This window comes from Thunnus albacares, chromosome 14 (genome assembly GCF_914725855.1).
Source record: "Thunnus albacares chromosome 14, fThuAlb1.1, whole genome shotgun sequence".
Lineage (NCBI taxonomy): Eukaryota > Metazoa > Chordata > Actinopteri > Scombriformes > Scombridae > Thunnus > Thunnus albacares.
In genome coordinates, this window is record NC_058119.1 from 21,015,937 (window position 1) to 21,035,300 (window position 19,364).

At 36.9% G+C, this 19,364-nt stretch overlaps 1 protein-coding gene across 1 annotated transcript; it reads right to left on the bottom strand.

Moving 5' to 3' along the window:
- Positions 1-1,504: 1,504 nt before the first annotated feature.
- On the bottom strand, positions 1,505-16,266 carry LOC122996579 (p53 apoptosis effector related to pmp22). The gene is made up of 3 exons (XM_044372083.1): positions 15,851-16,266; positions 8,323-8,463; positions 1,505-4,293 (listed from the first exon to the last, which is right to left on the bottom strand). The coding sequence occupies exons 1-3, from the start codon at positions 16,053-16,055 to the stop codon at positions 4,082-4,084; spliced, it is 558 nt and encodes a 185-aa protein (XP_044228018.1). The 5' UTR covers positions 16,056-16,266; the 3' UTR covers positions 1,505-4,081.
- Positions 16,267-19,364: the final 3,098 nt, after the last annotated feature.

Sequence of the window (19,364 nt, forward strand, 5' to 3'; positions counted from 1 at the left end):
TCTAGATATCTGAGAGAAGTGTTTGCTTTGCTGTTTGATTGTTACAGGTATAGTAATAGATTGATACTATGTTTTAATAGTTGAGTTGTTGTTTTTTCATTTTTGGTTGTCTGATGTTTAGTTGTAAGTTTTTTTTTTGTTTGTTTTTATTGACGAGAATAAAATACAAACATAGCAATACAATAAAGAAAAGTATTTTCTTTCTCATTTTTAATCCCCTTTAAAGAGACCCTGTTCTCAGCCAAAACACTACAGGACAAAACCGTCTGACGCATATTTAGTCATAACCCACCTTTGTAGAGTCCCCGTCCCGATATAATCATTAAGATCCCAAATATGAGTCAATGAAACAGAGCAAGAAGATGGATCAATATCAAACAGAGCAGAAGTTAATAACATTGGTCCACTGCCTACATAAGCAATAGATAAATTCATAAATAAATAACACCTTATTTGAGTTTTATGTGCAGTCTGAACTGGATTGGGTTTGCAGAATATGTCTCCCTCGGTTGTTGGCCTTTTTTTGTTTAGTTTTTTAGGGGGTTTATTTGCTTTTGGCTCAAGTGTCTAATAGAGGGAGATATTGTATCCTGTATTGTTTCTTGAGGTGCAACACACTCGAACATTTCAATCGACACAGAGAGCACTGGAGGGGCAGTTTTCCACACTGTTAAAAGAGTATGTACGATGGGAGAACAAGAACAGTGAGTTAGTTTAGAGACTCCAAGTATTTAAATGTTCTCTTAGATCTGCATTATTTTACATTCTTTCTCTTGTTGCTTCAGTGTTTATCTTGTTCTTGCTTGTTTTATTTTCCTCTTTAAACTACCAGCTTCTTCTCTCTCTCTCCCTCCAGCAGTCTCTTACTGTTTCTCGTCTATCCCTCCCTGTATTTCTCACCCTCATGTCATGTTTTCTCTTTCCCTTCCCTTATTTATCCGCTCTCTTTCTCTCTCCAACCCTTTCTCAGAGAAACCAGAGCTGTCAGGACATGCTGGGCAAAGTTTGATCTCACTCTCGTCGGTCTCAGGGTGGGGCTCTCTGGGTGTGTGCATGTCATAATTCATGACTCACCTCTGTGGATCTATGTGTTGTTTATCAGCTTTGTTCCTCTGTGTTTGTGTGGCTGCATTTGTGTGTATGTGCAGGTGTCTGAGTACAGCCAGGAAGACAGGGACACTCAAAAAACTCAAACTTATATGTAGATTTGGATCAGTTTTGATGTTTAAGTACATTTTGGTCGTTTATATGATATTTTTATTGCTGTTTGTCTGCAATGGCCCTTGAGAAACTAAACTGGAGACAGATATCATAAAATATTTGATACATTATATATGCACATACACACACACGCTCTTCTCCTTGTGTTTCTTTGTTCTACAGTAGCTTCCTGTTCCTCTCTAACCCGCTTTATCCCTCAAAACATAAACATGTTAATTCGACATCCATGATTTTTGGGGTCATGGATGTTTTAAGAATTAGTCTAAAAAAGGTAACATCTTCATCAAGGAAACTCTTTATTGCATAAAAATACACAGCCGACCAAAAATAATCAATTCATACTACAGCAGAAAAACATCTAGGTGACATCCAGAAGTGGATGAATGTTAATAAGACATTCTCTGTAAAACAGTTTATACCCATACAGTGACTAACAATGACTGGAAAAAATTATGTTGCAAACAGCTTCATGCTTATCAGTAACATTTTCATCACCTCACCCTGAAGACAGCTGCGGGCAGATTTTTTGAGTGTAAACCTGTCCTGATTCTCAGTTAAAACATCCACCAAATTATAAAATTATATCATCTTTTCAATTATAGTTATAGTGTGTTATTGTTTTAGGTTTTGTTTAGTATCAATTTGTTGCCTTAACAACTCGGGTCCTCAAAGGTTCATGATAAAAGCCACATTCTTACATGTATTGGGTTGTAGACTTTAGCCCTATTTCGACCAAAAGGTTCTAGGAACTAGTCTCAGGAACTAAACTTGTCCCTGTTGTGCATTCCTGTTTGTATTTCCACCACATCTAAAGAAGCAGCTTGATTATGCAAATTAAACCTACAAGGAATTTAAAAAATGACAGCGCTGTTTGAAAATCAGTATCGACACACAAGGAAACAACACCACAAGAGTTGTCCTGTTCTTTGACTAATATATTTGACTACTAATCTAAGATAAATCTTTTATTTCCTTCAGTGGTCTGATCTTTCCACACTACTCTCTCATGTTATAAAACTAACTTGTTGGAGCACAAATCCTGGCATGATCGGAAATCTGACTGATGTGTGAGATTAAGTGTGAGTCAGTAAAACCAGACGGCGCAGTTTCGTGGGACATTCAAAGATTAACAACACAACACTGAAGAAGGTAAGGCACGAGTGTTACACAGAGTATATCAGAGGATTGTACAGTGTATCATCAAACCAGAAGGTGGTTAACCAAAGGATCATCTTTGAAACTCTTGGTCACTTAGATTGCCAAGAATATATATAGATCTTCCCTTCCTTCTTCTTTGATATTTAAGCATCCAGTCATGTGTAAAAAACACTAAAAGAAACAATTATTCCAGTCAATCTAAACTACACACTGAACGCTTTCTCTAAGAGGCACCGACTTTAACACTTGGAATGCACACAATGAACTTCTGACTTTATAATGTTCCCTTTAAACCAAAATGTCAACATGTGACTTAATTAAACAAGGCAGTTCACATGAGTTTAGACTGTTTAAAAAATGTTGAAATATTCTTGTGAGGATAGATTTTTCCACAGAAGATTGTTGCAGCTTTATTGTTTTTGCTATTTTAGCCAATTCTCAGTTCTCTAGAAGTGAATCTGCTGCAACAGAAATTAATCAAGATTAGCTTTTAGTTTAGAGTGATGGAGAAACAACAGTTGCAGCCAAATCAGGGAATTCAAACATGTCTTCTTCCTTAATATCATATCAAACATCACAACGCTGTGTCTACTTGTTAAAGTGTATTATTAGTAGTGTTCAGAAAAAAATACAACGACAGCACAGCAAACTCCCACAGTTATACCCCTTTGGTAATAAGTAAATAAAAAGTCTGGAGGCAAACAGCAGATAAGAATTATCAAAAAAAAAAATGCATAAAAAAGGTGCAAACACGACCATTAAACTAGATGTTCATTCCCATGTGTAGAGATTACATTCAGATTCTGAATCCAGCCTAATGTTTACATTATAAACAGCAACAACACGCAGAATGAAAGACACATATTGAAGGATTCAAAAACTAATTAGAACACACAGGACTAAATAAAACCATGATTAGTGATTCCTTTTGCATCCTGTGCAAAGATTTTACTCTGGACTGCTTTTACAGCAAATGAGGCTTAATGAGATCTACAGTAAGATAAAGCAATGCCTTAAATATGATGACATCCCTTAGGTTAAGTGCACTTGGGTGATCTTGCATTGAGAAGTACAGGTACGAGTACAGATAAAAATCAGGAATATGAAGAATATGAATTTTTTTTTATGACTTTATCTAAAATAGAGGTCTTTACATTTAAGCTGATGTGACCTCCAATCACAGTCCACTTCCAGGAAGCATCGCCCTTTGCTTCTAACTTCACTCTTGAATGGTAGAGGAGGGGCCATCATGGATCTTTGGTGAAATGGTAAAGTGTCAAAATGTTCAATGGCCTGCACAGATCCAGCTCAGAGTGAAAAGTGGGAATGGCTGTAACTTGGTAGGTTTAGGGCTGGGCAATAAATTGATATTATATCAATATTGTGATATGAGACTAGAAATCGTCCTAGATTTTGGATATCGTAATATCGTGATATGGCATAAGTGTCTTTTCCTGGTTTTAAAGGCTGCATTACAGTAAAATTATGTAATTTTCTGAACCTACCAGACTGTTCTATTATTTGTCTTTACCTACTTTTTTCTACATTACTGTTGATTATTTATCAAAAATCTCATTGCGTAAATATGTTGCGAAAGCACCAATAGTCATCCTTAGAATATTGTTGTAGCATCGATATCAAGGTATTTGATATTTGGTTCTGTCCATATCGCCCAGCCCTAGGTGGGTGTGTAGTTTTGTCTTTAAGCGGAGGAATAGATGTATTTGGTCTTGGCCAGGCCGGTCAGCTCATCCTCGTAGCGTGGCAGGCAGCAGAAGAGGACGGCACAGCCAATGCAGACGATGGTGGCGCCCCAGCCAAAGCCGTAAGCCCAGGTGTAGTAATAGTGACCCTCGAAGATCAGCTCGTTGAACTTGACGGGGTAGATGATTAGAGCGATGATCTGGAGGATCACTGCAGAGAGAGAAAGATGAGAAAAGTTAAGAACACACTACTATGCACAGCTCAGTGAGCAAGGAAAATGAGAATTGTCAAACGACAGATTTTGCCTTATGTTCATTTTGTTGCAGCAGCCGTCAACACGGGAGAAATTTAAAAGCCCTGAAAACTTAAGTATTTCTCCACATTATATTATCTCCACACTGTAAATATTCATGACTAAATAAATAATACTCAAAGTTAAAGTTGTACTTACTTACTTACTACTTAGTGGACAATGAACAGTATGGAAGACATTTACATATAATTTTACATTAAAATGTATGTACTGTATATGATGCTCTGTGTAACAATTGCAAAAAATGTAGGTTAATTGCATTTAATTGTACAACAAATTTGTGGCAAAGTGTGATAATGGTAACTTGTTAATACATTTGATAATTTATTCTCCAATTTCATAGATCTGTAACAATTTTCTGTATCTGTTTATCAAAATAAGTTTTTAAGTAATAGTCAGCTTGAAAGATGACAAATTGATGTATTGAATTATTGCCAATCACAATAGAGAGAAAGAGCCAAAAAGTGATTGACGTTAGGAAACACAGAGAAGTATTTCATCAGTGCGCTCTGAACAGTTTGATTCCCAAATCTAAACAGTGATAGAAAAGTCAGTCGATACGACACACGATTAGACAAAACAAGGAAACGAAAAGAAAAAACAAACAAAAAACTTGCAGTTCTGCACCCAGTAGGAAAAATAAACTACTCTGGCATTAACATCAGGGTGAAGAAAATACCTTCACATGAGTGTGTAAGAGTTGCATCAGCATATCAACATCTGTGACATCGGATGAGTCAGTATTTTCAGACAGAGACCAGATCTGCTCTGAATGACTCCTGTCACAGTTTCTATACAGTTATTCTCGAGAAAGGTGTGGCATTGACTTTTCCCGTGATTCACTTTGCTGGAACAAACATTTAAGAATGATTTGCATAGCTCTTAACGCCTTCAAGCAAAGGCAGGGCAGGCAGTGAATAAGGTGTGATACTTCATCCCAACCCCAACTGTTGTACTAATCATCGACTCACAACTTAACTGTAAAGACTCCCTTTAAAATTTCTGTTTTATTACATTAGAAAAAGTTTGTTACATTTCAAAGTAGACCATATAGTTTAAAACTATTGATTGCATTTTCCTGCCTGCCAGGTAACCATTCCTCACAGTTAATTATAAGTATATGAAAAGCAACCTGCGGAGACTTAAATGTACCTGAGAGAGGTATGCATCAACATAAGTGTCTTTATTGTTTCAGCCGAAACATGGTGATGTCAGCCGTGTAATATTAAAGGCTTTTTATTATACTCAAGACTCAGAGTGCCTTAGATTTTTCACTCTTGTTTGCAGTTGTCTCTGCCGTTGACTCCAAGAGCACCTTTTTAGCAAAAACACTTCCAGATTTTTCCTTCTTTTTAATCACTTAAATATTTGAAAGGCCACAAAAAATACCTAGCTGTGGTACTAGTGATTAGTGGTCAGCTCTTCTTGTTATATATTAATGCTATATCTTAAAGCTGAAACTTGCTTGATTTGTGGATCTTCAGAAAGGTAATAGGCAACAATATTGATAATCGACTACTCATTTAAGTAATTTCTTAAACAAAAGTGCGTAAAATTTTCAAGGTTCTATCCACTAAAATGTGAATTCTTCCTTGTTTTAAATTGAATATATTTGGTTTTCACATCACATTGGGCTCTGGAAACTTGAGATGGACATTTAACATTTTCTGTACCCAAAGATTAATAAACTAAGAAAATCCTCGGCAGATCACTCACTGATGCAAATAATCATTAGTTGGAGCATTATTGTATGTTAACTCTAAAAAGATTGCTTTGGCCATTAAAACATAAAGTCTTGGGTTTGAGCTGGACTAAGCTGATACATAATATAAATGATTTTGGGGATAATTTGATTTTTCTATTCTTAAGGCTACTTACGGGGAAATAAAAATATACTTTTTTTGGTAAAAGCATAGTACTGCACATATCAAACTAACATAGGTGGGGTACAAGGTGATTCATATGAGCCACAGATCAAACACATGAGTATTGTTTTCAACTACTAACTGCTGTGCTGTTACGATGAATCAGTAAGGAGAGCTACTGTAAGTGTAGCGATAATAGAACTAAATTATAAGTGGCTGTTTAAACTCACAGTTTCGCAATCAAAAGCTATACAATTGTGTGTGGTGTGTGTGACAATGTTTGGCTCTGTCCCATGTTCTCAGACTCTCTGTGGCGTGAGTCAGTCAGATAAACAGACTAAACCAGCTGTTTCCATGGTACTGTCACACCAAAAACCCCCAACCTTCCCTTTTTTCGCAGTAATTCACTTTCTGCTTTCTTCACTCCCTCTCTACCTCCCTCCCTCTCTCTGCTGTACTTTTTACGTCAATCCCGCATACATCACCCTTTTTCTTTGGAGTTCGGGTTACGTTTTTCATCCATCGATCACTCCCACTTAACGTCCATCCCTTCTAAAGAAAGCCACAATGTTGAATGTCCTGGTTTCCACCTCCTACTTCTTTCCTACTCCTCTGCTTTTACATGAACTGTTAACCTCTACTTCTGCTGTCTCACACTCCCTCGCAGATTGTTGGAATTTCATGTTCCCAAAACACAAATGATGAACTTAAATGAATGAAAATCAGCATAACTCAAAACTATCTTCCACATAGTCTTGTAAAGTCAATAAATTTAAAGGTTTGGCTCACCGAATCACAAATGAACATACAGTAGTAATACTTTTTTTGGTGCCGACTGAAATGTTTCTGTAGGATTATTATTGAAAGTACTGAAAGTTGGCATCATGCCTTGTGTGATTCAAAATTTTGTAACTTGGCCTTTCAACATCATATTTACTGATTTTAGAGCTGCAACAATCGACCAACTAATCACCAACTATTTTGATAATCAATCTTTTTGAGTCATTAAAAAAAAAAATTCCTCCAAATTCTTTTGTTCCAGCTTCTTAAATGTGAATAATTTCAGTTTTCTTTAGTCCCTTATGTTAGTGAACTGAATATTTTTGGGTTGTGGACTAACGGACGGAGCAAAACAAGACATTTTAGGTGACATCTTGGGCTTCAGGAATAAGTGATTGACATTTTTCACCATTTTCTGACATTTCATAGACCAAACGACTAGTTGACTAATCAAGAAAATAATCAACAGATTAATATGATAGTGAAAATAATCGTCAGTTGCAGTCCTATCTGATTATAATATTAATTTGGCAGTTTTGTACTGTATTGCATGTAAAATTCTTGGCTGCTTGTGTTTAGATAACAATTAACATTTGATAAATTTGGCTTCTTTTGTAGAAAAACATATTTATATTCATCACAGCAAGGTATCATTTTGGCCTCAGTACCAAAACTCATATATTATAATGGCGTCAGTGCAGCAAACAATAGTCCTATTTACAACCAGCGGTATCTAGCCATGCAGATAGTTTGGTTATAATAATGAAGGTGAATGGAATTTATTTCTCTTTTGAATAACCGAACAGCCTGTGTCCTTCAGGAAACAATGACTTGGCGCATAAAGATAATCCTCACTGTGAAAACATTTATAGGGACTAAGCCAACCAGACATTTCTTGAGGCTGCTCATTGACACTGCAGTTAATTCACTTTTCAGGTTTTAAAGTCTACACATGCAGGCGTAAACACGTTCTTTACGGATGGAATATCACGAACTGTACAGGTAACACCAGAGGTGTTTTTGTTATCAGTAGCAATTATTACTTATTGATGTTACTGACTTATTTATGGTTGAGTACTGTTCTTTGTGTAATAAGAGCTCATTTCATTTTTTAAGGAAGTGCAACTGAAACATGATGATTTGGAAGTCCTGCACTTGATCTGCTTTAAACTTTGTTCTCCTCAAAAGTATAAACTAGTAATTTTCATGGTCTGTTGCCAAGTCCTCCTGACGCTGCTTTAAGCGTCTCTGCGTGTTTATGCATGTGTGTGGGTATCTTACCGACAACAATCAACAGCAATCCAATGAAGGGCAGCAGGGTGATGTTGAGTGTGCAGCACAGAGCCACGCAGGAGATGATGAAGGCGACGATAAGAATTAGGAGGCCGATGATCATCAGAGCAGCTACTGCCTGGGCCCAAGCTAAAGTCCAACACACAAACAGAAAAAAAAGAGTTAGCAGACAGAAACACTAATAAAAACATGACAAAAAATAATAATTTTTGGTCCTCTGTAACAATAATGGTTCTCTCTCCAAAAATAAAACAGACACAATATGTTTTACACAACAGTGACACTGCTCTTGTAAAAACGCTCGTTATATTATATTTTATGTATGATGTATTATGTGTTATAACTCTGATATTTGTAAAAATATTACTATTTCTGTCTGATGGTTATAATCATTCTGTGTTAGAAAAACTTTTTCTCTGGAACTAAATGAGCCATCTATTGTGCAACAGGTGTGTCTGCATGGCCTTTACTAATTGTTACACTCACACCGTGAACACATTGCACAAGGTTAGTAAAACAGGTTGCATTTATATAGCACCTTTCTAGTCGTCTGACCACTCAAAATGCCTTACACTACATGCCAACATTCATCCTTTCACACACACATTCATATACTGATAACAGAGGCTGCCATGCAAGGTGCCAACCTGCTCATCAGGAGGAGTTTCTAATGCTCATTGACAAACACACACACACTCACACACAAACCGATGGCACAGCCTTCGGGAGCGATATTTTGTCAATATCGATATTTGACACTTCGACATGCAGGCTGGCGGAGCTGGGGATCGAACCGCCGATCTTCCAGTTAGTAGACAACCTCTGTGATATCAAGTGAGGGACACAAGTTACCACTCATACATACCTGCCACACCCTTAACAACACTTTCTCTTTCTTTGTCACTCTGTGACACTCGCTGGATGAGGCCTCTGTAATTATAAAGGAACGTGAAGCACTGATACAGGCTAAAACAGGCAACTTCCCACCATATGTGGTTTTAGATCTTTGGTCTCAAAACCATATGAAATACTTGACAGATTTTAAGTGTACAGCACTCTTTGTACAAACCACCATATGAGATGTGAGATATTGTGTTTCAGTGGGGAAGTTCCCACTGTATATAGGGAAGCGTTTACAGTGCAAAATAATCTCTGTTAGGAAACATCTCATGCCTTGGCAACACATTTTTTTAAGTGTTCTGTGTGTAAAAAAATCCCTCCCTTTGCATTGATCGCCATGGAAACATCCAGCACAGGTCAAATTTCAACATACAAAATGATGATCAGACAACCAGTAATGCAGATAATCCTCACATTTTTATATACTGTGTGTTAAGATTACAGCCAAACCCAATGTAAAGATTAACAAGACACTGCCACACCTAATTCAGCCCACACCCTAAATTATTATCACCTGTATGTTTGTGTGTGTGTGTGTTAAAGCAGTGCCTTACCCACCTCAACCTGAGGCGTTTCTTCCAACATGCACGCACACACACCTAACTAGTTCGACAGGTTCAATTTTCTCCCATTATGATGTTAAGAGGCATTCGAGCTCCCTAACGACACAGTGTTGTTCTTTATTTCATAGTAGATTGTTAAAAAACAGACCAGACTCATTCTGAGCTTCAGCAGTAAGGCACAGCCCTGCACAAACACCATAATGTGAGGAACTGCAGCCTCTGTGATTGACTGTTTTAATTATCCCTTCCAGATTAGATAGCATGGCATGTGAATGATATCAGGCATGCTTGGAAGACTCTCAAGACTCTTCCAGCAATACATGAAAACCACTTAACAGTTTGAAAAGCAATCCTGCAACGGCAGAAATCAGCTTGCTAGACTGTTGAAAGATTTAAACTGTTTAAAGATTTAAACGTAAGAAGCTTTTTTTCTCTCAAAAGTAACTGAACATAATTAGCTTAGCATTCGAGCACTCTGTAGTTTTGTGACGCAGTGATAATTCATCATCCGCACTGTGGTGAATTAAAAAATATTCAGAAAAGGTATAGCTGAAAGAATGAACAATGAACGACTCCATTTAAACAAGTGGACGTGTGAGCATTTGGATTCCTACTACAGACTTTACTGACAAGCCAGTCAGGTTGTTCATGCTTATGAGCAAAACAAAAAAAGGAATAATCTCCACTTGTTGCCTTCATATCAAATCTCTTGGAGGCCTTTAGGTTTCTATGAGCCAGGGGCAAAAGTCAATTTCCTCCTTACATTTTTCTTTTTATTAAGGTGTCCATTTACACACACCGACGCCTTCCTCAACATGCATACTTTACACGCAAAATGTGTACACTACAGCTTGTTGTTTTGTGTTCTCATGCCGTGTGTGTGTGTTTCAGGTTTAAGTTGGGGAATGTATTGTATTGTTAACATTTCTGGGTGTGTGCCAGTGTGTCACTCAACAGCGCTACAACTGCCCGTCCATTTCACTTCTTACGAACATCTGTTTTCTTCTTCTGGTCACAACTACAGATATTTAACTGCACTTTTACACTTTGACTACATGAACACATCAACACGTTCTTAACTATGGTTGTTTTTTTTTTATCAATGTGCCCCTATGAATTCTACAAGTTACTAAACACTCAGACTAAAAACATGCTCCGACTCTCCCACGTTCATTGCATAAAGCCTTGGCACTGACAAATGTGTTCTACAACTGGGGAGGTTTTTTGAAAGCTTGATTTTAGAGGAGCCCTGGTCTTACAGTCAAGGATAATATCCATCAAACCTCTTAGAAAAAGGCTTTCATACAAGCAGCAGGGATCAACTTGACACCCTGCAGTGCTTTCCTTGAAAAGATTTTAATGGGACACCTGCCCAGCCAGCAGATCTTGATGCTGGGAACATTCACGCCTGTGTTTTTACTCATACTGTAGAATACTTGCTTGTTGAAAAATGAAAATCTTTCAGTTTCTTATCAATTGGCTGTAAGTCAATGATAGAGGCGTTACTAAGCTTCATGACTTGTTTGTTTATTCATGTAATAATGAGCAACATTTGGATTCTGATATCAATATACTGTATACTTAGAGTGGCGGCGAGTAGTCGATTAATTGATCAGTCGATCGACAGAAAATTAATCTGCAACTATTTTGATGAACAAATAATTGTCAGTCAGTCATTTTTCAAATATGCCAAATATTAAGTGGTTCCTACCATCATACATGATAGTAAACTGTATATCTTTGGATTTTGGACTGCTGATCAGACAAAACAGGATATTTGAAGACATTTCTTTGAGCTTTAACAAATTATAACATTTTTCTCTATTTTGTAGACAAAATAATCAGCAGATTAATTGATAATGAAAATAATCTTTAGTTGCAGCCCTATACTGTATATGATAATGTAATAAATCTTCAGGAAAATCAATTGAGAAGCTATTTATGGATAAAATAGTCAGACTGGGATGTCTGTTTTTGGCTAATCCAGGAAATTAAAAACCTAACCAATCAAAGTATTTCATCAGAATGATGCAAGAAAACTAAAACTCCCATGTTGCCACAAAGAAGTCCTGTTCAACTTTACAACATTACGCTTATTGACCAATTACAGCACATTCAGAAATATTAAAAGGTATCGCTACCATCTGTCTCACGATATGTATCGTCATATCACCCAACCCTCAAGCATTGCATCACATTGAAGCTGGGATTATCTACTTGTCATACTTTTTGTTAATGATACACGCCTGCCAAAACAAGAAAACATGTTTATTCCTGTTTTTCAAATGGAAATGGCAGTTCCTGGAAATGCAGCTTGCAGCAAAGGGAGCGGCCTAGCAACCATGAAAGGGAGTCTGTTTGGTCTGATGCCAATATTCACTACATCCTTCAATTCACCCACACACACACATTATCTGTGCTTGTTTCTGTAGTTTTCAGTTCACCATGATATCCCCACCAGTATTTACGCCTGAGTCACGATAGCCAAAAATGCTCAGAGGAACTGCAGGGCAAAAATGTGTCCTAGATCCAGCCAGCAGTCTTCTGGCAGCTGTGTCCGTCTTTTGTTTAACTACGTCAGTCCTGCTTAGTCAAAAGAAGATCCGGCCAGAACAGCATCAGTGCACAGCATGGACAAAGAACAAAATCTAAAACTTCAAATGAGACCAGAAAATACCTAAAAAAATACAGCAGCCTATTGTCTTCAACACTCACTGACCTGATCTTTGGCACATTTCATTCCAGTTTAACTTCTGGGAACTAGATAAAAAACCATCTGTGTTTAACTGTGTTAGTTCACACTGATAATTGTCTCTTTTATGGGTCTCTACAGCTGCTGCCAAATAAGTTCACATTGAACATTTATATAAAAAATAATATATAGTAATATATAATAATAGTTTTCATTATCAATTAATCCGGTGGTTATTTTCTCAGTTCATTGATTGATAAAAAGTCTACATAATGTCAAAAAATAGGAGATTATTTTTATTTGCACACACATTAGACTGCATAAAATCCAGATAATAAAAATAAAAGATGTGACAGGAACAGAAGCCACCAGCTTATACAACAGACCTCCCCTCAACTTAAGAAGAAAAACAAACAATAACAAACAGTAGCAGTGCACAGTTCACACAAAAGAACAAAATCTAAAACTTCAAATGAGACCAGAAAAAAAAAAAAACAAGTTTCTACTTGTGTCTCCAGCGCTCACTGACCTACCATCATATATTCTAAGAGCCCCAGAAGATGTCTTTAAATGTCTTATTTTGTCTGACTGACAATCCAAAACTGAAAGTGATTAATTTTCAATTAGAAACTGGAACCAGAGAATGTTTGGTATTTCAAAAAATTTGTGGTCATTTCATGAGTGAATTCTCAGTTGATCGACTAATCGATCAGTTATCTAATCATTTTGGCTGTAATTTGAACAATAACAAACACACAGGAACACATGTTAATGCTGAACAAGATTCATATTTTGGAATTAACATCTAAGTAAGATGGGTCATTTCACTATAAGAAGATTTTATGTAACCAACAACAATTACTATTATAATCCTATGTTACAGATACATAGCCGACAGTTAATCTTATTAGATAAAATAAATAAATGTACCAGAGCTTGTATGATGTTAACAAAGGCTCACTGTAATCAGCCTTTGATCAGGACTTGAAGTTCACACTCAGGTTATGTAGTAATGACTTACAATAGCTAAGAAAACAGTGCCGAGTTTGTAGCAAATGTTAAAAGGAACCCTAAAATATCCTCAACTATCAGGAACATCTGTTTATAGAATATAAACCAGTAACTTTTGATATCTGTGTGTGCTTCGGGCAAGAGAAGGACAACCTGCAGTCAGTGTGCAAACTGGTCAAAATGACTGATAAAAGCTAAAGTTTAAGAAGTAGAGACACATTTTCTCAAAGAACACGTGTGTTTTTAGATCCCAACAGGAGCCGTGAGCCATTCGCTGGGCTAGGAGACTTCCACAGAACCTGATAAGGCAACAACACTTTCATTGTTGGTGACTGTGGGTGTGTAACACAAATACAGCCTGAGAACATCAGTGCAACAACAGAGTGAGTCTGTTCTGTTCAGAGTTACTGTTCAACATATCTGAGAGAGTGTCAGCGAGTTTACGTGATGAAGGAGAAACTCATTAGCAGTTTGTCTATAAATAGCCGTATCTGTGTTGACATGTCTGACATCCAGTCAGCCATCTTAAAATCTGCTTCTCATCCCCTTTTTCTGGAGTGTACTGAAGGTCAAAAACTATTTCAAATATTTAAAAATCGGCCTGAGGTGTTTTGTGGATTTATGGTTTAAAAACTACAGAATTTTTGCTCCCAGCGAGCAAACTGATTCCAACAGACTAAACTCTGTGAGCAATTTTGCAAGAATGAGGTTATTTTAAAACTCAAAGCTACTTTTAATTATAGTCCTCTGATGATTCATTTATGAGTACACACAGAGGTCAGATGTTTTATTATTGTTAGTGGTATTAGAAGTAGTTACTGTAGTGAAGATAGTACTGGTATAGTGCAGTATTGGCGGCAGTAAGATAAAAACATAAAGTAGTATTATGTTTGAGGAGAAAAACACACGTCAGGAAGACGACATTCAAGTGCAGCTCTACCAGCTGGAAATACAGGATCACTGTCTGTTTTTAAGTGACTTTATCAACCGTTATTATTAAATCAGTCTTAAATCACAACTCTTTATTAAAATCAGATTAAAGAAGAAAATGTGTTGTATCTCCAGCGGGTTTTAGGAGAAAACACAGGTTACACAGCTGCTATGATAATTGTTTGAACCTTTTCTACAAGACAACTTTTAGAGTTTTTAAAATTGGACCAATTTCTTTGATATATATTATTATATATATTATTAGTGGAGTTATAACAACCACATCTCTGTGTATGAATTTCTCTTACAATGTACCACAGTAGGTTATTGAGCAGCAGGTACCTCTCTTTGAAAAGTTTCTTCCTACCATAATGCCCATTGAAACGTTGTATGTGATACTGGGCTGAACAAATAAACCTGACTTAATAAAAAGACATTTCAAGTATTGACTATTAGTTGATTAATTGTTAAGTCGATTGACAGAAAATTAATCAGCATCGATCTTGATAATCTAAAAGTTGTCTTGCATTAGCCTACTGTAAATATAATATTTTGGGTTTTGGTAGGACAAATAACGCTGCAATGATGAGCAGATTAATCAATTAGTCGATCAAAACTATAATTGATTTATTGTTTTGAGCTTTTTTATGTCCAAATTCTCTGATTCCAGCTTCTCACATGTGAATATTTTCTGGTTTATTTAGTCGTGTATGACAGTAAACTGAATATCTTTGGGTTGTGAACTGTGTGACATTTGAGGACATCACCTTGAGCTTTGGGAAACAGTAAAAACATTTTATCGACCAAACAACTAATTGAGAAAATAACCCACAGATTAATCGATCATTAAAATAATTGTTAGTTGCAGCCCTATAAGGACAACATAAGGCATTTGAGGACGTCACCTTTGTCTCTGGGACGCTGTGACCATTTTCTGATGTTTTAATGAACAAATCACTGATCAATTAATCGTGAAAATAGTTAGTTACAGCCCTAATTCAAAAAATATTTCTCCTATCAGGAAATATTCTAAGTTATTTTACTAAAGAGGCTGTTAAGACTTGTTAAGACACCACCTGGGTTAAACCTCCGTCCTTCTTTCTGTTGTATTTGCTCAGAGCTGGAGGTGATAAAGAGCCAGTTAAAGTCAATGAAGACCAAAGTTCAGTCTGCCTGCCTTCCTGAGTCCTGTAGGCCTCCCTCCTCCCTTCAGCCTGGAGTTTCTGTTTGTTATCAGAGCTCGAGTCCTTCAGGTTACAATATGTGACTGTTGAATTTTACACCCCAACAACAACACTGAAATCAGCTCATCCTATCAGCTTCAGGAAGTCGTGTAATTCTCTATTTTTATGCCATTCACTGTGGTGTTATTGTTCTGAGCCGCCTATCGTGTTTCATGTGTGGTGTAATTGGCACTTACAGAACTCCATAAGCGACTTGCAGTCCCAGTGTTCATTCCTGCCCCGGCACTGGTCCCACATACTGGCGTAGTGAGACTTTGCGTCCTCGTCCTCGACCCATCCCGAGGTAGCGGCGATGGCGATAATGTCAAAAATAATGGCGAAGAGCAGGAGCAGGGGCACGATCCACCTGCAGCGGGGGTAGGCGATCCCACAGCGAAACATGACCGACGATCAGAGTGTGTGGAGCGGGGAAGAGAGGAGGACAAACACCGGCAGAATGCTTCGCAGTCCGTCTGGTTCAACAGTGACTTGTGCGTCTTTGCGCACAGAGTGTCAGTGGGTGTGGATACCAAATAAAAAAAATGCCCCACCCGAGTATGTAATGCTCCGGAGTTGCTGCTTGTCTCGCTTAAAGCTGACTCAGGCCCAGCCCCATTCAATGTGTCATATTACACTCAGGAGGGAACAGTTGGAGCGGCTGAGTCATGAGTCCCAGAGATGTGTTTTTGATAGGAAATAAGGCGGTTATTAAATAAGGGATTGCAACAGGTAGCTGGACTGGGCTGAGAGTGGGTGGGGGAGTGAGAGGAAGGAAAGGTAGAAAAACAGATAAAAAGAGAGTGAGAGGCAGGGTGATGCAGTACATTATGTTGCCACAAGAAGGCAGCCCACTCATAACTACAAAATCTACAGCCTTCCTGTGCAAAAATGTCAAATGTTTGAAGCTAATATGAAGCTTCAGCTGTCCAAATTAGTCATCTAATACCTTTCACAGTTAGTCTTTCAGTGCCAAATTCCCTCTTTGTTACAATCCTTCCACTGCAGCTGAAATAGAAAACACTGTCTGTTGAAGACGCAAAGAGAGGAGTCTTTACTAAAAAGACTGTAACTGTGGGAGATATTCACTTTATTTGATTTACTCAGATGGTATATTACCTTCAGATAAAATACATTTCATAAATACATTTTTGCACAAAATGAAGACTGTGGATTTTGTCCTCCGTCACTTAAATTGTAAGCACATTAGGGTGGGATCTTTTAATGGCCGGTATAGAGGAATGATTACAGAAAGCAAATCATCTTTCAGTGTTCATATGGGCACCTGACTGTTGTTTTAAGACAGACTGGGAAAAGTGTGAACATACTCTTTAAAGATATTTGCCTCCAAATGTGTTTTAAGACATAAAATTACTCTGCTTTGAATAATAATTTGTGTCTGATATGTTTTTTCCATTTAAAGAAAGTTTAGTTAAAGTCCATTCTCAGTGTATGTGCACTGGAGAATTCAAATTCCTACATCACACTTGTGTAAGTTGCATTTTGGACCACGATTGGCTTCGAAACTAGTTGCGATGTCACAAATCATGCTCTCCTTCAACTCAAAAGTTTCAGCAAGCACAAAAAAACATTCCACTTTTCGCAGGTGAATGTGAAAACGGTCTTCTAGTGTCAAACTCTGCACATACATCATTCTGCACAGTGAAGCTCAAGCATTCATGTGAAGTAACAACAAGCAAAATACATTTCTGAGTGGAGTTGGACTTAAAATGTCTCCTGTATCTCCAGTGGTACACTGTTCCCTTTCTTTAAAGGCCCATACACATATATTTAAAGTACAGACACGAGACTAATTAAAGGAAAAACCTGAATAACGTTTTGCACTACCAAAGTTTTTAAGTGTGCATCTTGCATTACAAGACACATACTTAAACACTTTGGTTTTGCTGCTTCTGGTGCTATAACTGTGTTTTATACTGTTAACACTGCTAAACATAAGACACTTAAACTATCACCAAATTAATTCCCTCAAGTGCAATTTCTGTGTTGAATAGATTTTTAAAAAATGTGACTATTTTTGTCTCAGTACACTTAATGGTTATGTTGGTGTATATAGTATTTAGTACCTTTTTTATTTTTACCTGCTTTATTTGTAAATTGTAAATGTTCAGAACATATATAGTATTGTTGTTTTTGTTTCTTATCCATGTGTCTGTTCTTGTACTTCTGCTGTGATGAACCTGAATTTCCTTGCATGGGGAAACTAAATTGTTTTTAACGGTGTGAATCATATGTGAATCATACGTAATGATCTTCACAGTCACCAGATCTTTTAAATAATGAACGATAAACATCAAGACATTGCAATGCTATGGATTATTTTAATTGGTCTGTGTTATTCACAGTATCATAACAATTATTATATGATTATGGTAAAACATCAAATATAAGTCTGGATTTAATGCAACTTTGGGGACATTATGGGATAAAAAATAAAAAAGGTAACATGACAAAACAGAAATATATACAGTACATGTAGCAGTGAGATTATGGAGTGACCTGTGACAACGAAACAGGAAATAAGGGAATATGTTTTGGAAGAACAGTGTTCATCCCTCCAATCGAGTCTCTTTGCCAAGCAGCGCTGAAGCTTTTCTGGCAGCTCACAGAGGCTCAACATCTGTAATACACTTTTTTATTGTTTGTCTGTTCTTCTTCTGTGTTACAAGTATTAAAATGTAATCAGACATTCAACAGCATCATAAAACATTAAAATGTAATCATCTCTTTGTTTAAAAAACGTTGATCAATGTGGTGATAGCAGATTTCCTGTTCTGTTTTGGATTTTAGTGTTAGGGCACTTTATTATTTTTATACAGGAACCACAGACTATGCCTTTAAAGTTGAACAGCAGAGAGAGAAGAATATACTGATAGTGACATCTAGAGACGATCTCTGGTGCCTAATAGACGGAGAAAACAGACTAACTGTCAAGACACTTTGACAGCAGCTCTGGTTTATTTTACTTTCACAGCTGTAAGCCTCTCGACGCTCAAATAAAATAAGATTCTGACGCAGTATTTCACACAAAAACTGTGTGAGCCAACAAAGTCTGGCTACTGATTCATGAGCTGTCACCAGATGTCGTCATCAATTCAAGTGTTAATACTCTGATGTCCACAGTGGGGAGACAGACATCTATGTTTGTACGACAGCACAATGTATATGTATTTCATTTTTTTTGTAGTTGCTATAGTAAGGTCCAACCTCTTCATGCCATTTTATTAAAATCAGAAATTCAGTAACAAGAGGAGATTAAAACAAAATACGCACACAATTACAACACAATTAGTGACAATACAGTTTGAACAATTAAAGCTGCTGTGTAGGATATGTTGCACATTTAATCATGAAGTATTGATACCCCTCTTTTAACCACCTCTTGTGAAAAAGTAATATTGCAAATACTTTAAAAAAAAAAAAAAGAACAATAAACTTTCAAGACATTGCAATGCTATTGATTATTTTGATTGGTCTGCGTCATTCACATTATCATAACAATTATTATATGATTATGGTAAAACATTAAATACAGGTCTGGATTTAATGCAACTTTGAGGACATTATGGGGTAAAAAAAAATAAAAAAAGGTAACATGACAAAACAGAAATACATACAGTACATGTAGCATTTCTCCAATCTGACTTTTTGTCTCTTGAAGATTTAAAATGCAGTTTAATAAGTTGTCTACTA

What these genes read in the sequence shown, in the direction of transcription:
- LOC122996579 (XM_044372083.1), bottom strand. Translation starts at nt 16,055, where the DNA reads ATGTTTCGCTGTGGGATCGCCTACCCCCGCTGCAGGTGGATCGTGCCC. An exon ending in CAAGTCGCTTATGGAGTTCT is followed by an intron (nt 8,464 to 15,850) that starts GTAAGTGCCAAT and finishes GTTGGACTTTAG; the next exon opens with CTTGGGCCCAGGCAGTAGCT. An exon ending in ATTGCTGTTGATTGTTGTCG is followed by an intron (nt 4,294 to 8,322) that starts GTAAGATACCCA and finishes CTCTCTCTGCAG; the next exon opens with TGATCCTCCAGATCATCGCT.